Raw genomic sequence first — 18,900 nt, forward strand, 5'->3', positions numbered from 1 at the left:
AAATATATTATTTATAAATTAAAAAAAATGTATTTTAATTAGTAAAAAATATGAATATTAATTAGGAGAAATAAATAATATAATATATATACTAATTAATTAAAAGACAAATAAATATAAATTACAAAAAAATAGTATAAAAATAATTTTAAAAAAATATATATAAATAGGATATATTTATTAGTATAAACTAAATTAATTATATTTCTTAATCTTAATAAACTAGGTATTTGAATTTTATCTATAAATATAAAAAAATAATATATTTATTTATTTATTATCATTACTGGTAGTAAGAAAAAAGTCAATGCTTCCATCCGAAGAAAAAAAAAATGAATAGTTAATATTGATGGACTAGACAATTATTTTTCAGTGAATACATTTTTTCCTATTTCATAAATGTCATAAAAAATGAATAAAAAAATAAATGTAATTCTTTCTTTTATATTATGACTAAAAGGTTGCGATACTTCATATTTCTGTGTAATAATTATATAAATAGTAACATTTTTTATATATATTTTCTATTTTATCTCTATCTAATATATCATTATGAGAGAGTTATTATACAATTGAATGGGTAATTTTTTTTTAAGATAAAAATAGTTATTTAAAAATATATTTCTTTTATTAATAATTATAGATTATTATTATTATTATTATTAAAGAAAAAAGCAATTTGTGCTTCCATTAAAAGAAATTAAAATAAGTGGATATCATGATGTGAACAATTAGCTTTTTGGTATATATCGTTTGCTTATTTCATCTTTTAAAATTTATTGGTATTTTATTTTATTTTTTTACAAGACGGAAAGAAAGAAAAAGAAAGTTTCCAATGGAATCAGCTATTAGAAGTCTATTGGTGATCACTGATTAAAATAAGATAGAGGTGGAATAAATGTCATAAAAATGTAGAAAGGTAGATATTAAAATCTGATATATATATATATATATATATATAATAATAATAATAATAATAATAATAATTATTATTATTATTATTATTATTATTATTATTATTATTATTATTATCAAGTATTAGGATATAAAACATATTTTTATAAATTCTCATGGATTATAAACAAATTTTTAATCACCAAAAATAAATTACAAAAATATAAAAGAAATAAGATTCAATTATAATTTTTTTTTTAGTTCAAGGACCTAATTAAAACTTTAAAAATGCATTAAATCTTCATTTTCTAACTAATGTATTGTTTAACAAGACCTTAATAATTACTCCATTTGATTCTTGCACTTTTAATCGAATAACACCAATTTAATATTAGTTATGTTAATTAATTTTATTGAATTTATAAAATAAAATCACAACGTACAATTTAACTCTTTTTATTTATCATTAAATTTTTATGTGAGAAGTGAAAATATTATTATTTAATATCAAAGTTTATGCACTTATATCAAAAAACTTAATAAATAATAATTAGAGAATTTAAGAGATGAAAGAATGTTTACTTATCAAATTTTATTCTCATTATCTAATAAAAAAAATATATTCTCACAATTTTTAAAGAACTCACAATCCTTAATAAAGGTAAAAATAAAAAATAAAAAAATTATTTTATAAAATTATAAATTTCCTTATAAAAAAATCACTATTTTTAAAATTTTTGCTTTAAATAAAAAATGGAGAAGTATTTATCAAGATTTAAACTTTACAAATAAGATTTTCTTGTGTATTTATTATATCAATAACTATTTAATATTTAATAAAATGTATTTAAAATAGTCAATAGCACACAATAAAAAGTACTTTTACATAGTCTAAATTTAAATGCATTTTTCTTAAAATTTTATTGGCAAACACAGGTTGACTTTTCTTTTTTTATTTATGTTATAAATATAAAATATTTTCTATTTTTGTTGATAATTAATTTTCATAAATTTTGATTAAATCTTTAGTAGAATCTTATTTATAAAAAAATTAAATTTAAATTTGTTTAAATCATTAGAATTTATCTAATAGTTTGGGTGTTAAAAAATATATACAAGTTATTATATTCAAACTCTAATATCATCATTATAATTTCTATATATATATATAAATAAATTATTTAACTAATTTGAATCTAATACACTTAGAACAATTACATGTTAGTTAACTTGATAATTTATTATTGTAAAAAGAAAACCTTGATAATTAATGTAATAAATATGGGCATTAAAGATAAAAATTGATTAATAAGGCAGAATTATATTCTTAATTGAAAATTCAAATTAAGATAAATGTTCTTAAGTTTTATTCTTTATTATTATATATAATATTAAATGAAAAATACAAAACCCCAAGCGTGTGGTTCAGCGGTAGGGGTTGATCTACGCTTAAGCAAGGTCAGGGGTTCGAATCCATGCAGCCGCATCCTGCCTTGTGTATGCAGCCGAGTTAAATTTTGGGGCCAGCTATCCCACCCTTTGAGGTGCAGCCGAGTTAAATTTTGGGGCCAGCTATCCCACCCTTTGAGGTGCCTTCAACGTAGCGAGGAGATACTCTAGGGACGAACATAAAATTAACTTGACTAGTAGAATATCTTTTACTAGGCATTAATTACTGAATTAAAAATGGAACAAAAGTAAAATAAAAAAGTCTAACTAAAATTAAAAAATATAAACAAAATCCTTTTTATATTTTGTAATAAAGAATGTCCAGGCTTGAGATAAAAAAATATGATAATAAGTATTTTTATTTAAGATAAAGTTAAAATTAATTTTTTATTAGAGATTGATCATACCTTTAAGTGATGATGAATATTCATTCCAATATCATATTTATTTAAAAAGGTACAATTTTTAAAAAATTTAATACTATACTTTAGCGTAGTCATTTAATAAAATCTCAATATTATTTTTTAACCATAACTATAAATTCACATAAGCGGCGCACATAGACAAGGTGCAGTGCAGCACCTGGAAATCCGTTAGAAAAAAGTGTAGGATCTAGGGTTTAAAAAAAGGTCGGTTGGGTGAGAGAAGTGCATAGTCAACTTCTATAATATAAGCTTCAGAGGTTCTTTGCATTTTCACTCAGTTACCATTCAATTAGAGTCTGTGTCAAAGAAGAAAGGTAAAGCAGAAAAAACTCTCCGCACAATCCTCATGAATGCCAAAACGGTTAGGGGAAATTGGAGATGGAGGAAGAACAAGCATGACTTGCTTTCCGTCTTCATCTTATGCATCTTCTTCTTTCTCGCTGGATTATTTGCTTCCGGTCTCTTTTCTCACTCTCAGGTTTTCCTTCTCAATAGTCGTATTCACATTCTTCCATGCTTTACGCTCGTTTGTCTTCGATTGTGTTTTGTTTCGCTGGAAAATATTCCAAGTAACGAATCGCTGAGAATTTTTAGGAACGTGAATATGACCTGAGGATGATGTCTAGAACGAGAGCGCGGTTACTTGAAAAATCGACGGAGTACCGTTTGTTACAAGCCGGAGACTCCGGTGATGATTCCATTACATCGATTCCGTTTCAGGTGCGCGATTTCGTTTCTTCACACTTCTCAATTTTTTGCCGAAATGTTCTTCCGCTAGTTTAGTTAAAATCAGCTTTTCATCGGTTAAGTTTGCGATTCCATTCCTGTTTGAAATAATGCAATATTTATGAATTAGTATACTTTGGTGAGTTTATGTTAACATTTTGATTTCATACACGTTTATGAAAAGGATCGCAAATCTCAAATTTATGATTTAGTTGTTTTTAAAGAAAAATATCTAAATTCACACAAAATTAGTTAAGTTGATTTAATTTTATATAAAAATTAAATATTATTTTCTAAATTATCCTTAATATATTTATTAGAAATAATAATCACATTTAATTTAAGTTGTATTTTTGAACCAAGAAATTAGACACAAATGCTGAATTCAAGGTCAAATTGTTTAGATAGTATTCAATTCTTGAAAATAATAATCGTTCATCACCAGGAAAACCTTAAGATATTGGTATAATAATAAAAAAATATTATATTTTTGAAATGATAACATAAAATAAAATAAAATAAATTAAAATTTATTTATATTTAAATTATTTTTTTTAGAATAAATTATATTATCCTACTATAATATATATATATATATATATATATATATATATATATATATATATATGAGAAATGATCCTTTTATTCCAAGAGTAAGTTTACCTATACTTATTCCGTTCAATAATTCATATTTTACATCAAATTTTAACGATCTAACTGTTCAATTTAAATTTCTTAATGCATAGATCAAATCTGCAAATTTTTAGAAAATTTGAAAATTATTTGATACTTCGTTTCATTAATTCAAATTGACAGATAATCATAAAATCATTTTATACATTGGTTTTAATTAATGAAACGAAATATCAAATATTCAAATTTTCAAAAAATTTGCAAATTTGATCAATGCATTAAGAACTTTAAATTGAACGGTTGGATCGTTGAAATTTGATGTAGAACATGAGTTATTGAACGGAGTAAGTCTAGATAGACTTATTCCTTGAATAAAAGGATCCCTCATCCCTCCTCTCTCTCTCTCTCTCTCTCTCTCTCTATATATATATATATATATATAGATAAGGAGGGTTCAAACGACACCGATGTAATTTTTACTAAGTATTACACTACTCAATAATTTTATATTCAATGTGAATTTTGTAAATCCAACCGTTAGATTGAAAGTTCATATCACTTTATATGTTTATATCAATTTTTGTTAAAATTGAACAACAACTTGAAGGTAATCAAAATATTCATATTTTATTATATTTTGAAATGTATATATTACGTCAATTTTGTTTTATAAGAATGAAGTATCAAATCATCTTGGATTAATATAAAATTTTGTATATATGATTTAAGAGTAAAAAACTTTCAATCTAACGGTTGAATTTACAAATCTTAGAAATAGTTAGATGCAATCTTTATTTATTTTTCATGGAAAAGTTACACCGGTATCATTTGAACCCTCCTCTATATATATATATAAACAAGTACATAGAAAGCATATCACAATGTTTTGCATACGCATCTGTTGGAGGATTGACTTGAGCTTTGGCTTTCAAATAAATGTGTCTTTGATTTGTGTTCCATAGGTTTTGAGCTGGTATCCTCGCGCTATGTATTTTCCTAATTTTGCGAGTGCAGAACAATGTGAAAGCATAATTGAAATAGCAAAGGGAAGACTCACGCCATCATCAGTGGCTTTACGCAAGGGAGAAACAGAGGAGAATACAAAGGGAATCCGAACAAGGTAGTGTTACTTAATTGTCTGTGGAATACTTAATTGTCTGACTTCATTGTAAACTGCACTAAGTCAAATGTTATTATAGTAGAAAAGGTCAACATACACATGCTTAAGTCAAAAGTCAGAAGAAAGAATTTATTATTGTAATAACTAAGATAACAAACTTATAAATGCATGGTTGATTCTGATTGGGTTTGTGGTGAGCCCGATAGATTTCCAGGATATGAGAAATTACATGCAATCTTTATTTATTTTTCATTCTCTGAAACACGATTAGTCTTTTATAAAAGTTTTACAGACACTAAATAAATAAACATCTCCTTTCAACTAGTATTTTGCATGTGCAAAAGTAAGGTTTCAAACTCCAGCCATAGTTAAGCAACTAGAAATTAGATTCAATCTGTTTGATTCTCTTATAATTTTTCTTTTATTCCTTGCCTTTAACCCAGACTCTGAACTTTTTTAGCAAGATGTTAACACATCCAATTTGACTTCCTTTAAATTTATTATGTTACAAACTAAATTCCATAAAAGAGAATCTCCCCAAGTAATCCGTGGGAGTTTCAGTTCCTGAGACTTAATATGCTGATATTTTATCCACCTTTTAATGGTGCAAATACAACCTAAGATAATTGATCTGGTCCATGGTAATCGGTGATTATGGTTACGGGGACCTTCTTCGAAAATCCTAAGATTCACATTATGTCATATCAAGTTATGATTCGAGCTTATATCTACATTTTTCTTTTAAACAGCTCTGGTGTGTTTATAAGTTCTTATGAGGATAAAACGGGGGTTTTATATGCCATTGAGGAGAAAATTGCCAAAGCAACAAAAATTCCCAGGACTCATGGAGAGGTAACATCCCTACTGAGCCGTTTTTCTTGCTATGCAGAAAGGGCATTTTTGAAAAGCTTATTAATCTCATTTACTAAAGATATTTTTCTTGTGTTTTTTGCTTTAGTTAGTCGATTGTTTGAATTTGTATCTGTGATAAAAAGTAAAAACTGTTGAAGTGTTAATTTACAGTTTTTCATTTATAGTAAAACTAGCACCATCCATCATATTCACCACTTCTGCAAAGCACTTATTCTAGTTTTACGGGAAGAGTAAAAGGCTTTTCACACGAGTGGCCAATGGAACCCTTTTAATTTGGTCTCTGGATTTTCCTTGTTCCAACCGCCTCTTTTTTCCTTTTGCTGTCAGTTTCTATATTCTCTGCAAAACCTGTTTTTTTTTTTTTCTTTTTTTTCATCTTTCCCCTTAGTGGCCTACGTCAAAGAAAATACTACACAAGTTTATAAAGTATCTAATTGTTTCTTAAATAGGTGCACGCTGGTACCTTTAGATAACCGTATTTTACCCTTGAATGTTCTAGAATAATGCTTCGTGAATGTTATATAGTTACTTGCGATAATTTCGTTTTACCATTTTCCCCACACTAAATAGAAAGTTTGGGTACTTTTGTTGGCTTAGAATCCAGTTCATGAAGGAAAGGAATGTTGGGACTTAATGTAGGGAATGTAGCAGAGTCGAGAGTCGAGACTACCAATGGAATTTGTGGTGCTTAGTTGGATTGATCCTTTCCTGTTTCAGTATTTAATCGTTGGTTCCTTTTGTTGAGGTTCCAGAGGAGATAATGTTTGTTTAACCATAATGATTTTTTAACTAAAAAGGATAAAATCAACTTTAAACACCTTTAAAATCAATGTTCTTGTACGTCTAGAATATAAATTATATTAGCTCTCCTTCCCAAGCTTATTATCTGCAACTACGGAGCCTTTTGATTTTCTTGAATATTTATATTTTTTTAGGGTGATTCTAAGTTATCTGAGGAATAACCATGTTTCAGGCATTTAATATCCTACGCTATAAGGTTGGACAGAAATACAGCGGTCATCATGATGCACTTGATTTTTCTCAATATGGCACACAAAAGAGCCAAAGGGTACGTCTAAACTCTAAACTCTAAAGTAAAACTCGTGCATTCTCATTTTCAAGTTATGGATGTTGTGGATAGTTCGCGTACTAGCACCACCGATGGCAATGACACGTGATTTGTCATTTTCTGCGATGTTTGATATTCATCCGAGCAAATACTGGATGGGAAATTGAATATAAAAGATAATACGTGTTTTAAAGTATATTCTTGTCTCGTCGTATAAGACGTTTAAATATTCTCTTTTTCTAAAATATAAATTATACCTTCTAAAAATGAAAATTATCAAGAAAACAGTGCAAATAAAAATAGATTTGTAGAGAATAAAGGATAAGAGAAATTATAGTGTTAAAAAAGGAGAAAAATTTCGAGAAGTATGTTTTTTTATTCATATAAAGAATATTTAGTTAAGTGGATGGGTGAATCTTTTAAAGGTATTTTTTTAGCTCCGATTTAAATCTTCGCATGTTAATCAGAACATGGAAATACCATCAGAAAAAGATACAAAATTTTAAAACGGCCCATAATTTTTTGTTTGTGTAGGCCTTGTTAAGTTGATTTTTTTCCTTCTCTATTTTTTACATATAAGATTACCATATTCTTCCATAACATGAAAGGATCCTTATCTTTTTTTTTTCTTTCTTTCTTTCTTTGGACATGCCAATGGCATGACTTCAATTTTTCAACATAAATATGGGGCTTTAGAAAATAAAATAATACAACCACTATTATCGGTTATGAGGTTTTTATCTAAATTTGTCATTTTATCTTTAAAAGTATAATAGGTGTTAAAATTGGACAAGAGTGTTGTTCGATAGATGATTTTAACATTTCGCAATAGAAATACACCAAGTGTAATAGTTCATTAATAAAAGTATAGCAACTAGCAAGTTTAAAAAACAATATCAAAAGTATTTGTAGAATTAATAGCACCAGTTTAGGAAGAGAAAAGGGGTAGATGGAAAGCTTATTTTAAAATGAACTAAAATAGTATATTTATTAACTTCTTAAAAAAGAGGAATGTATTACTTTAAAATAGAGGAAACCCAGTGAGTATCTGAGAAAAAAAAAAAGTATCATAATACTCGTACTTGATAGTTGATAGGATACATCATCCTCCTGGTGAATGAGATTTTTTTAAATTAGTTTTACTCCGGGGGCCCTTTTTCTCTAGCCACAGAATTATCCAGTTATCCTCATATTGAAGAGGATCCAGATCCCTTGTAGTTGCATTTGGATTTCTTGTAGTTCATAGCTTGTATACGTTTTCCAGAACAAAACGAGCCTGTCATGCTAAATATGTTTTTTTAATTAATTATTTATTATGTTTGAATTCATATTAGTGTTATCTATTAATATTTATGCTATTAATAAAAGAATATTCTCTGTTAGTGTATACAAATTTTGAGCTAATTTATTCCTATAAACTACTTTTAAATCATTTTTTCTTTCATTGTCTTTTATCTATTTATTTACTTATTCTTTCTTTTTTATACTTATTCAATTTTTAAATATCTCATCCTTTAAGTAGTCACTTATTATCCAAACATGTTGGGTCTGTCTCTTTCTAGATACCTAATTCAACTCAAATGGCTTATACTTATATCCATCTCATATTTTAGTCTTAATCGCTTCTTTCCGTTACAACTTTAGCTTGAACTTTCGTAACTTATTTGAGTTTAATTAGCTTTATTCTTACCTAAGTTCCATGCAGGTGGCTTCTTTTTTGCTGTATTTAACTGACGTTCCAGAAGGTGGGGAGACCGCATTTCCGTTTGAGGTAAAACCAAGTTTGTCACTACATATTTATTTACGCACCTCCCATTTTCTAATCTTCATAGCTTAGGAGGTAATTAGCGCATTATTCTTCGCAGAATGGATTCAACATGGACGGTAGTTATAATTTCGAGGACTGTATTGGTTTAAGAGTAAGGCCACGCAAGGGGGATGGGCTTCTATTTTACTCATTATTCCCCAATGGTACAATTGATCCGGTTAGTATTTCTTTTTCAATCATCTCCGTTATCATCATTTTAACTGATCTAGCAAGGCTGAAATGAAGAGCGTTTGAAAGGCGTTTCCAAAATTAAAACTGGACTATCAGCCATATATTTAGTTCTTCTATTATATAAAATAAAATGGTATCAATTTAAAATTTTAAAAATGATTGACATTAATTTTGTTCATCAACAATAAAAAAATTATATAATTTCATATCTTAAAAGCTACAGCCCTATGAATGATATATTCACAATTTAAACAATCTAAAGCAATAACTATATTAACGGCATGGACTAATGACAAAAATATTTCAGAGATTATTTTAATTACAAGCACCAACATAAAAATTTAGGATTTAAAATATATTTAAATTAATATTCAATAATTAAAAGGGCTAGCCTTTTTTTTTATTTGTGCCAAAAAAAATCCTCTGAACGAATTTGAAAACTAATTTCTTTTCAAATGTAGATTTTACCGGTGAGTTTTGTTAAAAAGACTTTGCCAATTAAGGTTACTTCACGATGCTGCTCATGATTGTGACTCTTTACGTATGTTGGAAATGCAAGCCTTTACTTTTATTGTTGTACGCAATCACAGATTTACAACACTTGTAACATTGTAACAGATTGATTATTTCATAAGGGCATATATATACACACACATTACATTTTAAAATATTTCATTCTTACTTTATTATTACCACAACACAATAAGGCATAATTACTTGCTTGTTATAACAATTTTTACTACACTAATATGAAGTATAAATGTAGAGAATTAAATAAATAGTAATCCTTTTCATAAGTTATAGTAATTATTTTGAAATATACTTTTTAAAATTCATATACATATATTTATATATAACATTTTAAAATTTAAATAATATCCATTTATTTAATATTAATTAACAAAATTAAATAATTGATATTATAATAAAAAAAATAGATGTCCGTGCCATGCACAGGTGCACACATATCTAGTTCAGTTTCAAAATGAATATTAAAAAAATTAGAAGTATATTAAATTGTTTCTTAATGCCTCATATACACAGGTGCCCATTGTTAGCTCCGTTTCTTTTCTGTTACCAGAAGTTTTATCTGGTTTTGCTACTTCTTTCCTATATAAGGAAACAAAAAATACAATCTCAAGAATGATTCAAAACTTAACTAATTAAATTTACCGGGCCTTTCTGGATTTTGTAGCCGAAGTGCTTTATAACTAACTTCCTCTATTTTCTATACAAAACTTTGAAAAACAGGATAGCAATTTTGCACATTGGAATAAAAATGTTTGAATTTCAAATTTTTTATAAATTTTTCATTCAAATAAGATATTTCAAATTCTTCAAGCAAATAAATTACTCTATTTAAATTTCATATCCAAATATACTATTAATAAATTTTGCACATGTGAATTTAATTTATCTAATTCTCTTGATAAATTATAAACGGGCTGTCTTATTCTTTTTTGATGCTTATTAATATTTTTTTTTATGCTTCGGGTTGTCATATTCTGTTTATCATTGGGCTAAAGTTAAAATTTTAAGACATTTCGGAGCTCAATGTGCTTATTATCTGACCATCTTTCTATGCATACTTTGCCAGACATCACTCCACGCAAGCTGCCCCGTCATAAAAGGAGAGAAGTGGGTGGCAACAAAGTGGATAAGGGATCAAATAGATGACAATTAGATGATTGATTTTCAAACTCTTACACCGATAGTAATATTTATGTCCCTTTGATAGTCATCAATATTTTAATGCTAAGAATAATCTGGGATAAATTTGACGAGATACATAAATAAAGAAGGTGCAGATTAAGATACCATACCGTTGAGTTACACATTCAATAAACATTCAGTAAGGAACCAATCATCCATAATTCAGTTGCTAAAATTATTTTCGAAAAGCAAAGCTACTTATGACCTTGTATTTGATATACCTTAGATCTTTAATCTCTACTTTCTATCTTTGCATACTAAATCGGAAAAGGTGAGAAATTATTCTTTTGACACAATTGTTAAGATTCAAAAAAATACATGTGACTGAAAATAAAAAGTAAAACCAGATTTTCTAATCAAAGACAAATAAAAAAAAGAGTCGTATCATTCAACATGCTCCACGTTTCATTAATTTTATCTAATAAAAAAAACTGTAGCGTTTGTCTTCATCTGAAATAAATAATTTATTCAGGTTAAACCAATTAAGATAATAAACCTATTTATAATTATGATACGCTAATCTATAAATTCTTTTTAATGATAAGATATTTTTAATTTAAAGAAATAACTGTTTCTAACTTATGAGGAACAAAACACTAAACCAGTACCTTTTTTTTTACGTAATAAATTTAGCTTATAAAAAAAACAATTATCTAAAACTTTTCTAAACATAGTTCATGATTAATTATTTTTTCTTAGGAAAAAAAAAAGGGATCCTATATGGCAGAAAAAAACAAGCATACCAAATTGTGTCATGATGAAATTGAAAAAATCACATCACCGGAGCTTCGAATGTTTTCTTTGAGGCTTTATATAAACCTCCTTACTTCTTAGTATGTTAGGGTTAGTCAGTGTTACGGTTTAAGCTAATAAACTTGGAATAAACTAACACATGACTAACCTTAATATGCTAACAAAACCAAAATATAATATTCAATTTTCACCTTATGATCTTTGGGTGCTCTTCTGGAGAAACTGGCACACGTCACCGGATACAGATTCTGACAGCAGCTTCCAAAGCTTGTGCAATTGAATAATCCTCCATAAGAAAACCCAAGCAGCAAAGTATGCAAGCTACAATATATAATCAGAATTAGAAACCTGTTAGTGCGGAGTAACTTAAAATAGCTGACGTACTCAAATTAGAAGAGGACTTGGTCTCACAGACTAGGAATTTAAAGAAAGAATTAAATTGTGAAGTTTCATTGTTCAGTCTCTCTTTTGTCCTTACAGAAAGAACCCAAATGTCAGTCCAGTTCAGCACTCACTAGTAGTCGATGTTTGTAGTTTTTTGAAATTAATTTCCCCTTGCCTGAATCGGCATCATCTAAGTTCTTCATCATTACTCCTCCTATATCATTCAATAAAAGACGGACATCCACCACTACCAAAGCCTGCCAAAGGGGCATTAATTCATTGCTTATGCCAGTTGTTATACGGTTGCTTTCCCAATTGCTTCAGGGCATGCATGCAACCAGCCGCTAGCAATAAACCAAACACACCAAATGCCATTAATGCTCCATTTCCAATATTCCGGTAATAGCCACCCTGCAAAAATAAAGAGGAAGTCAATATGTTTATAGCAGTAAAAACACACATGCATGAACCAGTTGAAACACAAGAAACGCAATTTATCTTTCACAAAATCATTTTAGACAAAAGACGCTGCATTGAGAATATTGCAAACATCTAAAAGTAGTGGATTACTTCAGTACCTATCTTTTTTTCAAGGGTACCAATTCCAAACGTGCATTGTTAATCATTTATTGCATGTTGATTATATTTAAGAAATTTACAAAACATTTGATAGAGCACTGAGAAATGATAAAATGAAAAGGAAATAGTTTATACTGAAAAATGCATAAAGAGCCTAAGCTCTCATACAAATGCAACCAGAGGTATGCTCCTCACAGAAGGAATATTTCTCTCTCTGCAAATTCCCAAGGATTCTAACAGAAAAGATACGCAATACCCATCCCACTACTCCACCTTCTCCATATAATCATTAGTAACAAACTGCCACATCAGTAACTCTCTAATTCTCTCCCCTATTCTCTTTCTTTTTCTTACTCTCATAAACTCTCCATATAATGGGTTTGATTTACTAAAGGCCAATTAAGGAATGCTGATCTGATCCAGCACTAGGGCCCGTGTCAAAGAGGCTATTAACATTTATGGTAAAACAAACAACTAATCTCAGGTATAATACTTTACAAGTTACCATAGCCACTCCCTCAAAAGGTATATTACACCTAAAATATTGTATTCCATTAATTTAACCCTCCTCCATGATGAGTCATATGAGCATGCGATGTTACCTATTTAGCTAATCAACTACAGGGAGAAGTTGTGGCAATCAAAAAGTCCAATCCATGCTCAAAAAGTTTGGCCTATTCTTAAAGTAGTGGAAGATGGGCGGCACAATAAGAAATTAATCTAGGACCTTTAGGAATGACTGTGTGGAGGAACTTGAAAAATTAACAAGAACAGAGCCCATCTTGAATAGCAATTTCTTATACGTAGCCCCCAGGATTAGCATTGTAATTTCAAAACCTCACAAAAAATTAGGACATTTTTATTTAGAGTATATGTTATTAAAAAAATGTTTTCTATTTTTACTTCTTTCCACTTTTAATTACAATGTCACCTTAATTTCTTTTTGTTTTTTGTTTTCAAATATTTGTACTTGAAACAGTGAAAACAGCTTTTTCTATTGTTTTCTCCGTTTTCTACACAAATCGCTAAAAATAAAAAACACAGTAAGAACATTGTAACATTATCATAATTAAAAGTGAAACAACAAAATATAAACAGAAAACATTTTTTAAAGCCAGGCAACCTCTTATATCTCATCACATGATTCATTTAACTCATGTTCATGATGTTTAATTGATTAATTGCATGATTCCTACAATTTTAGATAACATTATGTACAAATACATACTTGCACCAAAGAAAGCAAAATAGCTGCATTTGCAGGGGCGAGAGAGAAGCCCATCATTCCTCCACGCAATTCATTAGGAACATACCTGCAAACAAATTAAATAAAACTAAAAATCCAAGATTGAGCAGATGAAAAAGTACAACTCTTGTTAAAGAGATTACATGGTCCTCAATCTTGCAAGTGATGGCAAAACAAACCCGACACAAGCATGAAACAAGCAAAATAATGTCACCAGAACTCCAATTTCCTGTATATGATAAATTATTAGAGCAGACTCTAGACTTGCAGCTCAAAAACCTGACCAAAAATATATTTAAGGCTTTCTAAATATATAAATAACTGAACCTGATAGTCATAGGCCACAATAGACAGGAGAAGAGCCAGTATAATGTATGCAAAAACCAGACAGTCCTCAGTTCTAAGCGATGATGGCCCACTAGTGAGACACGGAAATGCAGTGCTTCCTAGCATTCTTGAGCCCATAAAGCATGGATATATCAACGCCAGTTGTACCTCTCGCCCATCTGCCTAAAACCACAAGCATTAAGAAATTTAAGTGCATGCGCACACACATACATACATATAAACTGTAAGGCATTCAAAGACTTGGAGTGATATAATATAACAGAAACAATAACTTAAAAGCCTCTTCTCATAATGATTCAGACAAATTTTCTCACAATAATGGACTAAAAAAAATTCTTAATAAATTTGTTCAATCAAGTCCATTTCTAGATTCACCAATACAAAGAAGCCTGAAGAAGAAAAGAAAGTCAGTAAGAAATCCACTTAATGCGATATGGTCTTAGTGTTTTATTCTCTCAGTAAATCATATGATAGTGATTTCAAATTTGATATCATACCACCACTGTAGGTGACCACAGGATCCAAAAAATTCCAATAGAGAAGTGAAAGCAAGTTTGTGCACACGCCAGCAGCCATATCCTTTTATCTGTGGATTATAAAATTACAATCAGTATATAATCAGTACATGACTTAAACTATTCATTACATTGATGTAAAATTGAATAATGCATTTCTTTAGTACCAACTCCTTTCCACATCTAACCTACAAAAGCATTATACTAAGTCAGTCTGAACATACAGATTGACTTGATCGTGCATAAATGAGGCCTAGTACATCTTTAGTGTGAAAAAAAAGAAAGTAAAACAAGATCAATCTGTTGACATGGCAAATATATATGAAAAGATTACAAGGACATTAAGAAGGTAATCATCAGAAACCCTAAACCCCTAAAACTTTTAAAAAAATAATCAATAGCAACTTGATATAAGCAACCATGAATTCCATCGTATATCTTGTCAGAGAAGTCAAATCTCAAAGCATGAGATCCAAATTTAATATATGCGTGGAAAGGAAAGAGACTCTTGTAGTAGTTCTTCCTAAATACTAACTCATGGTACACACATAATTTTAAGACAAAATGGCAACTATTATCTAATAGGAATATAAATCAAAGGGACTAGCTGTCTTTGTAATTTCTGGAAAGTTTAAGCTTATTACTAAATCATCTGATTGCCAAACAAACGTTAAGCACGGCATTCTTAATAGCATTGAGTTGTGTTATTTTATCAAAAAAATATTATAAAAAAAAAAGAATTGTTGATCATAAAAAATAAAGAATAACAAGAAAAGCATGAGAACTTACCACCAAAAATGTATGCATAGAAGGAGTGACTATATTCCTTCAGAGATGCTATTCCTGGAGTTTCTGTCCATCCTCTGGTGATAAAAGTGAAGCATATGGTTGCAAAGAAGATAACTGCAGACGAAGGAGCAGTGTTTTTTTCTGTATTATTACCAACCAGCCAATTCGCAAACATTTGACTGGTAATAAAACATGCAGACTCGAAGAAAGTCATTAACCAATATGTGTCATTCAGTGAATCTAGCCTGTGCCCTTGCTGCAAACAGAAACACAAAATTCCAAATTAACGTTAAATTCTAGATATTTTAAGCATTCCTACATTCTTTCCTAGGAAGCCACATACTTTCCATGTAAAGTTCACTTTCCATGTAAGGGTGAAAAGAAAAAAAAATGGATCAAGTTATTTAATCAGGAAGAAATAAGCTCCTACTGTGCCATTTTCCAGTGGCTAAGTTGTTGATGCTCAGACTGAAATCTGTGTCTATGTGGAAATCAAAAGAAAAGTACGAGATTTACTGATTACCTTTTCATGTTGACTGACCATCCACGTCTCAAAACTGAATGAAAATATTGTATTGGCCAGAGAGAGACATATGCTAGTCATGAACAAGCTTGATTGACCTGAAATCTTCTTCCATATGCCAACAATGAAGTGTAGGATGCAAAAGACTAAACTAATTTTCTTGTGACCTCTAAACCAACAGTAAGGGAGTAAGTTAGCTTAATCTTGTTGACAAATCATCAGAAAATTCTATATAAAAATGTACACGTTTCTTGAATATTCATAATTTAGCAGTAATGCTTCTGGAATAACCAAGATGCTTCATATACTCTTACCAAACATAACAAATCCCCCTTCACGGTTGAAATCACACATAGAAGGATGTCATGACCAAAATGACAGAAACATTGTAAAGTGAGATCAACATCAGAAAATATACAAGTTCAAAGATTGATCATATTCTTCCTCAACAATTGGAAAAAAATATATAAAAAATAAAAATCCTAATATCATCTCAAAGTCAAACAACCAATAATAACCAATTATGCAACAAAAAAACACTTCAATAAATTGTGCAACATCAACAATCATTCAGGGCATCAGCAATTATTCCACATGGAAGAAATTTCAAGCTATACTTTGGATGATGTGAAATTTATTTTGTGTGTGTGTGTGTACAATGGCCGTAACAAGGATAGAACTAAGGACCTTGTGCAAACTAACCAATTTTTTTACCACTATGCTAACCCTAGTAGGCTGGAATGGATGACGTGAATAAATGTAACATAAATAACTAAAGAAGCAAACCACATTTACTGAAACTAATATCATAATATGGTGTCACTTCAACATCACAATTGCATAGACTGTCTCTTTTAATACTCAACTCAACGTTGAATTTCTTAAGTATATAAATTAGTTGTAATTGATCGAGCAACATCAACGAGTAAAACTAGAGTCTCACATCAAATCTGAAAGAACACCAACGAAAGGAGCAGCAAACAGAGCTGTTGTATAGCCATAACAGAGAGACTTGACCATATTTTCCCTTCCGATTCCGTACGAAGCTAATTCATACTCCCCGAACACTGACCACATACCTTCCATTACTGAAAAGACGAAAGAAACCGTCATTCACAATAGCACATTACCGATCTAAAGCTCAATTAAGCAACTACTTAATACAAACGAAGAAACGAGTTTCGGAATTTGGTTAGAAATAAAACTTCATAACAAAAATTAAGATAGCAATGGACGTTCGGCTAGGTAAATCAGAGACTCTTTTGTCCTTTAGGTTTCAATTCTGCATCCATAAGAAAAGAACTCGAAAGCTACGCGAGCTGATCGCGCACATTTTCTTGGAAACCGAACTGCATAAGAAAATGAAGCGAAAGCGAACCTGATGCAAGAGAATACAGGAGAAGGAAGTTCCGCTGGAAACGGAGAAATGAGTGAGAGGTTCCATGGTCGAAGATTGTGGAGGTTCTGTTGAGGTTGGAGATGTGAGGGAAAAGAAGGATCGAGAAGAAGCAACAAACGAAGATGAAGATGTTTACGGATGGATTTGGTTCCCAAACGGAGCTCTCAATTACTACTCCCATCGGATTTTTATAATTTCGGTTTGAAGAGAGAATGCAAGAAAATTTACGTTGCGTTGTGAAGAAAACCCTAGATCGTGGTTCGAGCACGGGAAGACACTGAGACTGAAGGGTGGTTCGATTTCGGTTTAATATGTATTCAACATTGTTATAGTGGCTTTTCTACATGCGGATGTGGCTAAAATGATGGAATGAATTGACGTACTTGCTTATTTGCTTTGCTCAAATCTGTTTCCTCTGTATTGTAGCTATTAAATTATAAATTATAAAAACTTGAAGGTTTGATTACCATTTGTTATGGTATGGTAGTAGCTTAACATATGATTTTGTGTTTCGGGGGTTGAATATGTGTATAATTTTACTTGTATTTATTTTTTTACTTTAAATAATTTTAATTTAATTCTTTGGGTTAGCTTATTGATACATAAACTTTTTTAAATTATTATTTTTTTGAAGTTTCATAAATTAAATGATTAAAATATTTTAATTTTTTTCAATTTCATTAATTAAACCATGAGTTTAACTTTCTATCAGAGTAAAAAATTTAATGTTGTTAATTAATATAAAAAATATTGTGTATTAAAATGTTATCAAGTGATAAAGTTTTTTTTTATAAATATTGTCAATGTAAATTAATAAAATTATTAAAAAATTACATTTTGTCTAGAATAAAAAAAATGAAAATTTAACGTATTTCTTAGAGCATCTCCGGTCCCAACCACTTTAAATGGGTCCCATTGTGCCACGTTACTCATAAGCAACTCATACTATATTTTTACAATTTTTGCTCCAATGACAATTGCTTATAAGCACTCCTACTTTTTTACAACTCATACTACACTTTTTGACAACTCACATTATACTTTATGATAAATTTTTAAAAAATTAATTATTATAGATAATATATAAATATGAATAAAAAACAAAAGAAATTACATAATAAAAAAATTACAACAATAAAAAAAATTACATAATAAAAAGAATTACAAAATAAATTGATAAAAATTTATAAAAAAAAATAATATCTAAAATATTACAAATTTCTAAAATAATTTTTTAAATTTTTACTTATTCGATTTATTTGAAATTTAAATTATTTTTTCAACACTTTTCAATTTATTAAAAAACATGAAATATTTTTATTTTTTAAAAATATGAATCAATAATCGTGTGCTTTTAATATAAAAATAAGCAAGTAAAAAATATTATCAGCATGTTATGGTTTTTTTTTATCATATACAAGCCGCATAAAATTTTTACCATGTTAAATTTCAATAAAATTAAT

The 18,900-nt window shown here is 29.0% G+C and overlaps 2 protein-coding genes across 6 annotated transcripts; one reads left to right on the top strand and one right to left on the bottom strand.

Moving 5' to 3' along the window:
* Positions 1-2,899: 2,899 nt before the first annotated feature.
* Positions 2,900-11,008, top strand: LOC109811118 (putative prolyl 4-hydroxylase 9). Of its 3 annotated transcripts, none has more exons than XM_029273913.2 (8): positions 2,900-3,246; positions 3,363-3,488; positions 5,090-5,247; positions 5,997-6,099; positions 7,094-7,189; positions 8,895-8,960; positions 9,055-9,174; positions 9,650-9,856. In XM_029273913.2, exons 1-8 carry the CDS (start codon positions 3,115-3,117, stop codon positions 9,713-9,715), a joined length of 867 nt encoding a protein of 288 aa, XP_029129746.1. In that variant the 5' UTR covers positions 2,900-3,114; the 3' UTR covers positions 9,716-9,856. The 3 variants fall into 3 exon arrangements, with proteins under 3 accessions (XP_029129746.1, XP_082922945.1, XP_020230350.1); XM_020374761.2 differs by lacking the exon at positions 9,650-9,856 and adding an exon at positions 10,786-11,008 and having other exon boundaries at positions 2,901-3,246; XM_083066819.1 differs by lacking the exons at positions 3,363-3,488; positions 9,650-9,856 and adding an exon at positions 10,786-11,008.
* A 633-nt stretch (positions 11,009-11,641) lies between these two features.
* On the bottom strand, positions 11,642-17,849 carry LOC109811117 (Major facilitator superfamily protein). 3 transcript variants are annotated; one of them, XM_020374760.3, is made up of 10 exons: positions 17,417-17,849; positions 16,982-17,126; positions 16,039-16,207; positions 15,516-15,771; positions 14,709-14,797; positions 14,191-14,373; positions 14,007-14,092; positions 13,846-13,930; positions 12,133-12,449; positions 11,642-11,975 (listed from the first exon to the last, which is right to left on the bottom strand). In XM_020374760.3, exons 1-9 carry the CDS (start codon positions 17,616-17,618, stop codon positions 12,315-12,317), a joined length of 1,350 nt encoding a protein of 449 aa, XP_020230349.1. In that variant the 5' UTR covers positions 17,619-17,849; the 3' UTR covers positions 11,642-11,975; positions 12,133-12,314. The 3 variants fall into 3 exon arrangements, with proteins under 3 accessions (XP_020230349.1, XP_082922943.1, XP_020230348.1); XM_083066817.1 differs by having other exon boundaries at positions 12,066-12,449; XM_020374759.3 differs by having other exon boundaries at positions 12,170-12,449; positions 17,417-17,848.
* Positions 17,850-18,900: the final 1,051 nt, after the last annotated feature.

Source organism: Cajanus cajan, chromosome 11, assembly GCF_000230855.2.
Source record: "Cajanus cajan strain Asha chromosome 11, NIPB_CcT2T_4, whole genome shotgun sequence".
Lineage (NCBI taxonomy): Eukaryota > Viridiplantae > Streptophyta > Magnoliopsida > Fabales > Fabaceae > Cajanus > Cajanus cajan.

Coding starts and splice junctions, on each gene's coding strand:
- LOC109811117 (XM_020374760.3), bottom strand. CDS start 17,618: ATGGGAGTAGTAATTGAGAGCTCCGTTTGGGAACCAAATCCATCCGTA. Junction 13,931..14,006: donor CTTGCAAGATTGAGGACCAT/GTAATCTCTTTA, acceptor ATTTGTTTGCAG/GTATGTTCCTAATGAATTGC. Junction 12,450..13,845: donor TTTTGCTTTCTTTGGTGCAA/GTATGTATTTGT, acceptor TTATTTTTGCAG/GGTGGCTATTACCGGAATAT.
- LOC109811118 (XM_020374761.2), top strand. CDS start 3,115: ATGAATGCCAAAACGGTTAGGGGAAATTGGAGATGGAGGAAGAACAAG. Junction 3,247..3,362: donor GTCTCTTTTCTCACTCTCAG/GTTTTCCTTCTC, acceptor GAGAATTTTTAG/GAACGTGAATATGACCTGAG. Junction 8,961..9,054: donor AGACCGCATTTCCGTTTGAG/GTAAAACCAAGT, acceptor TATTCTTCGCAG/AATGGATTCAACATGGACGG.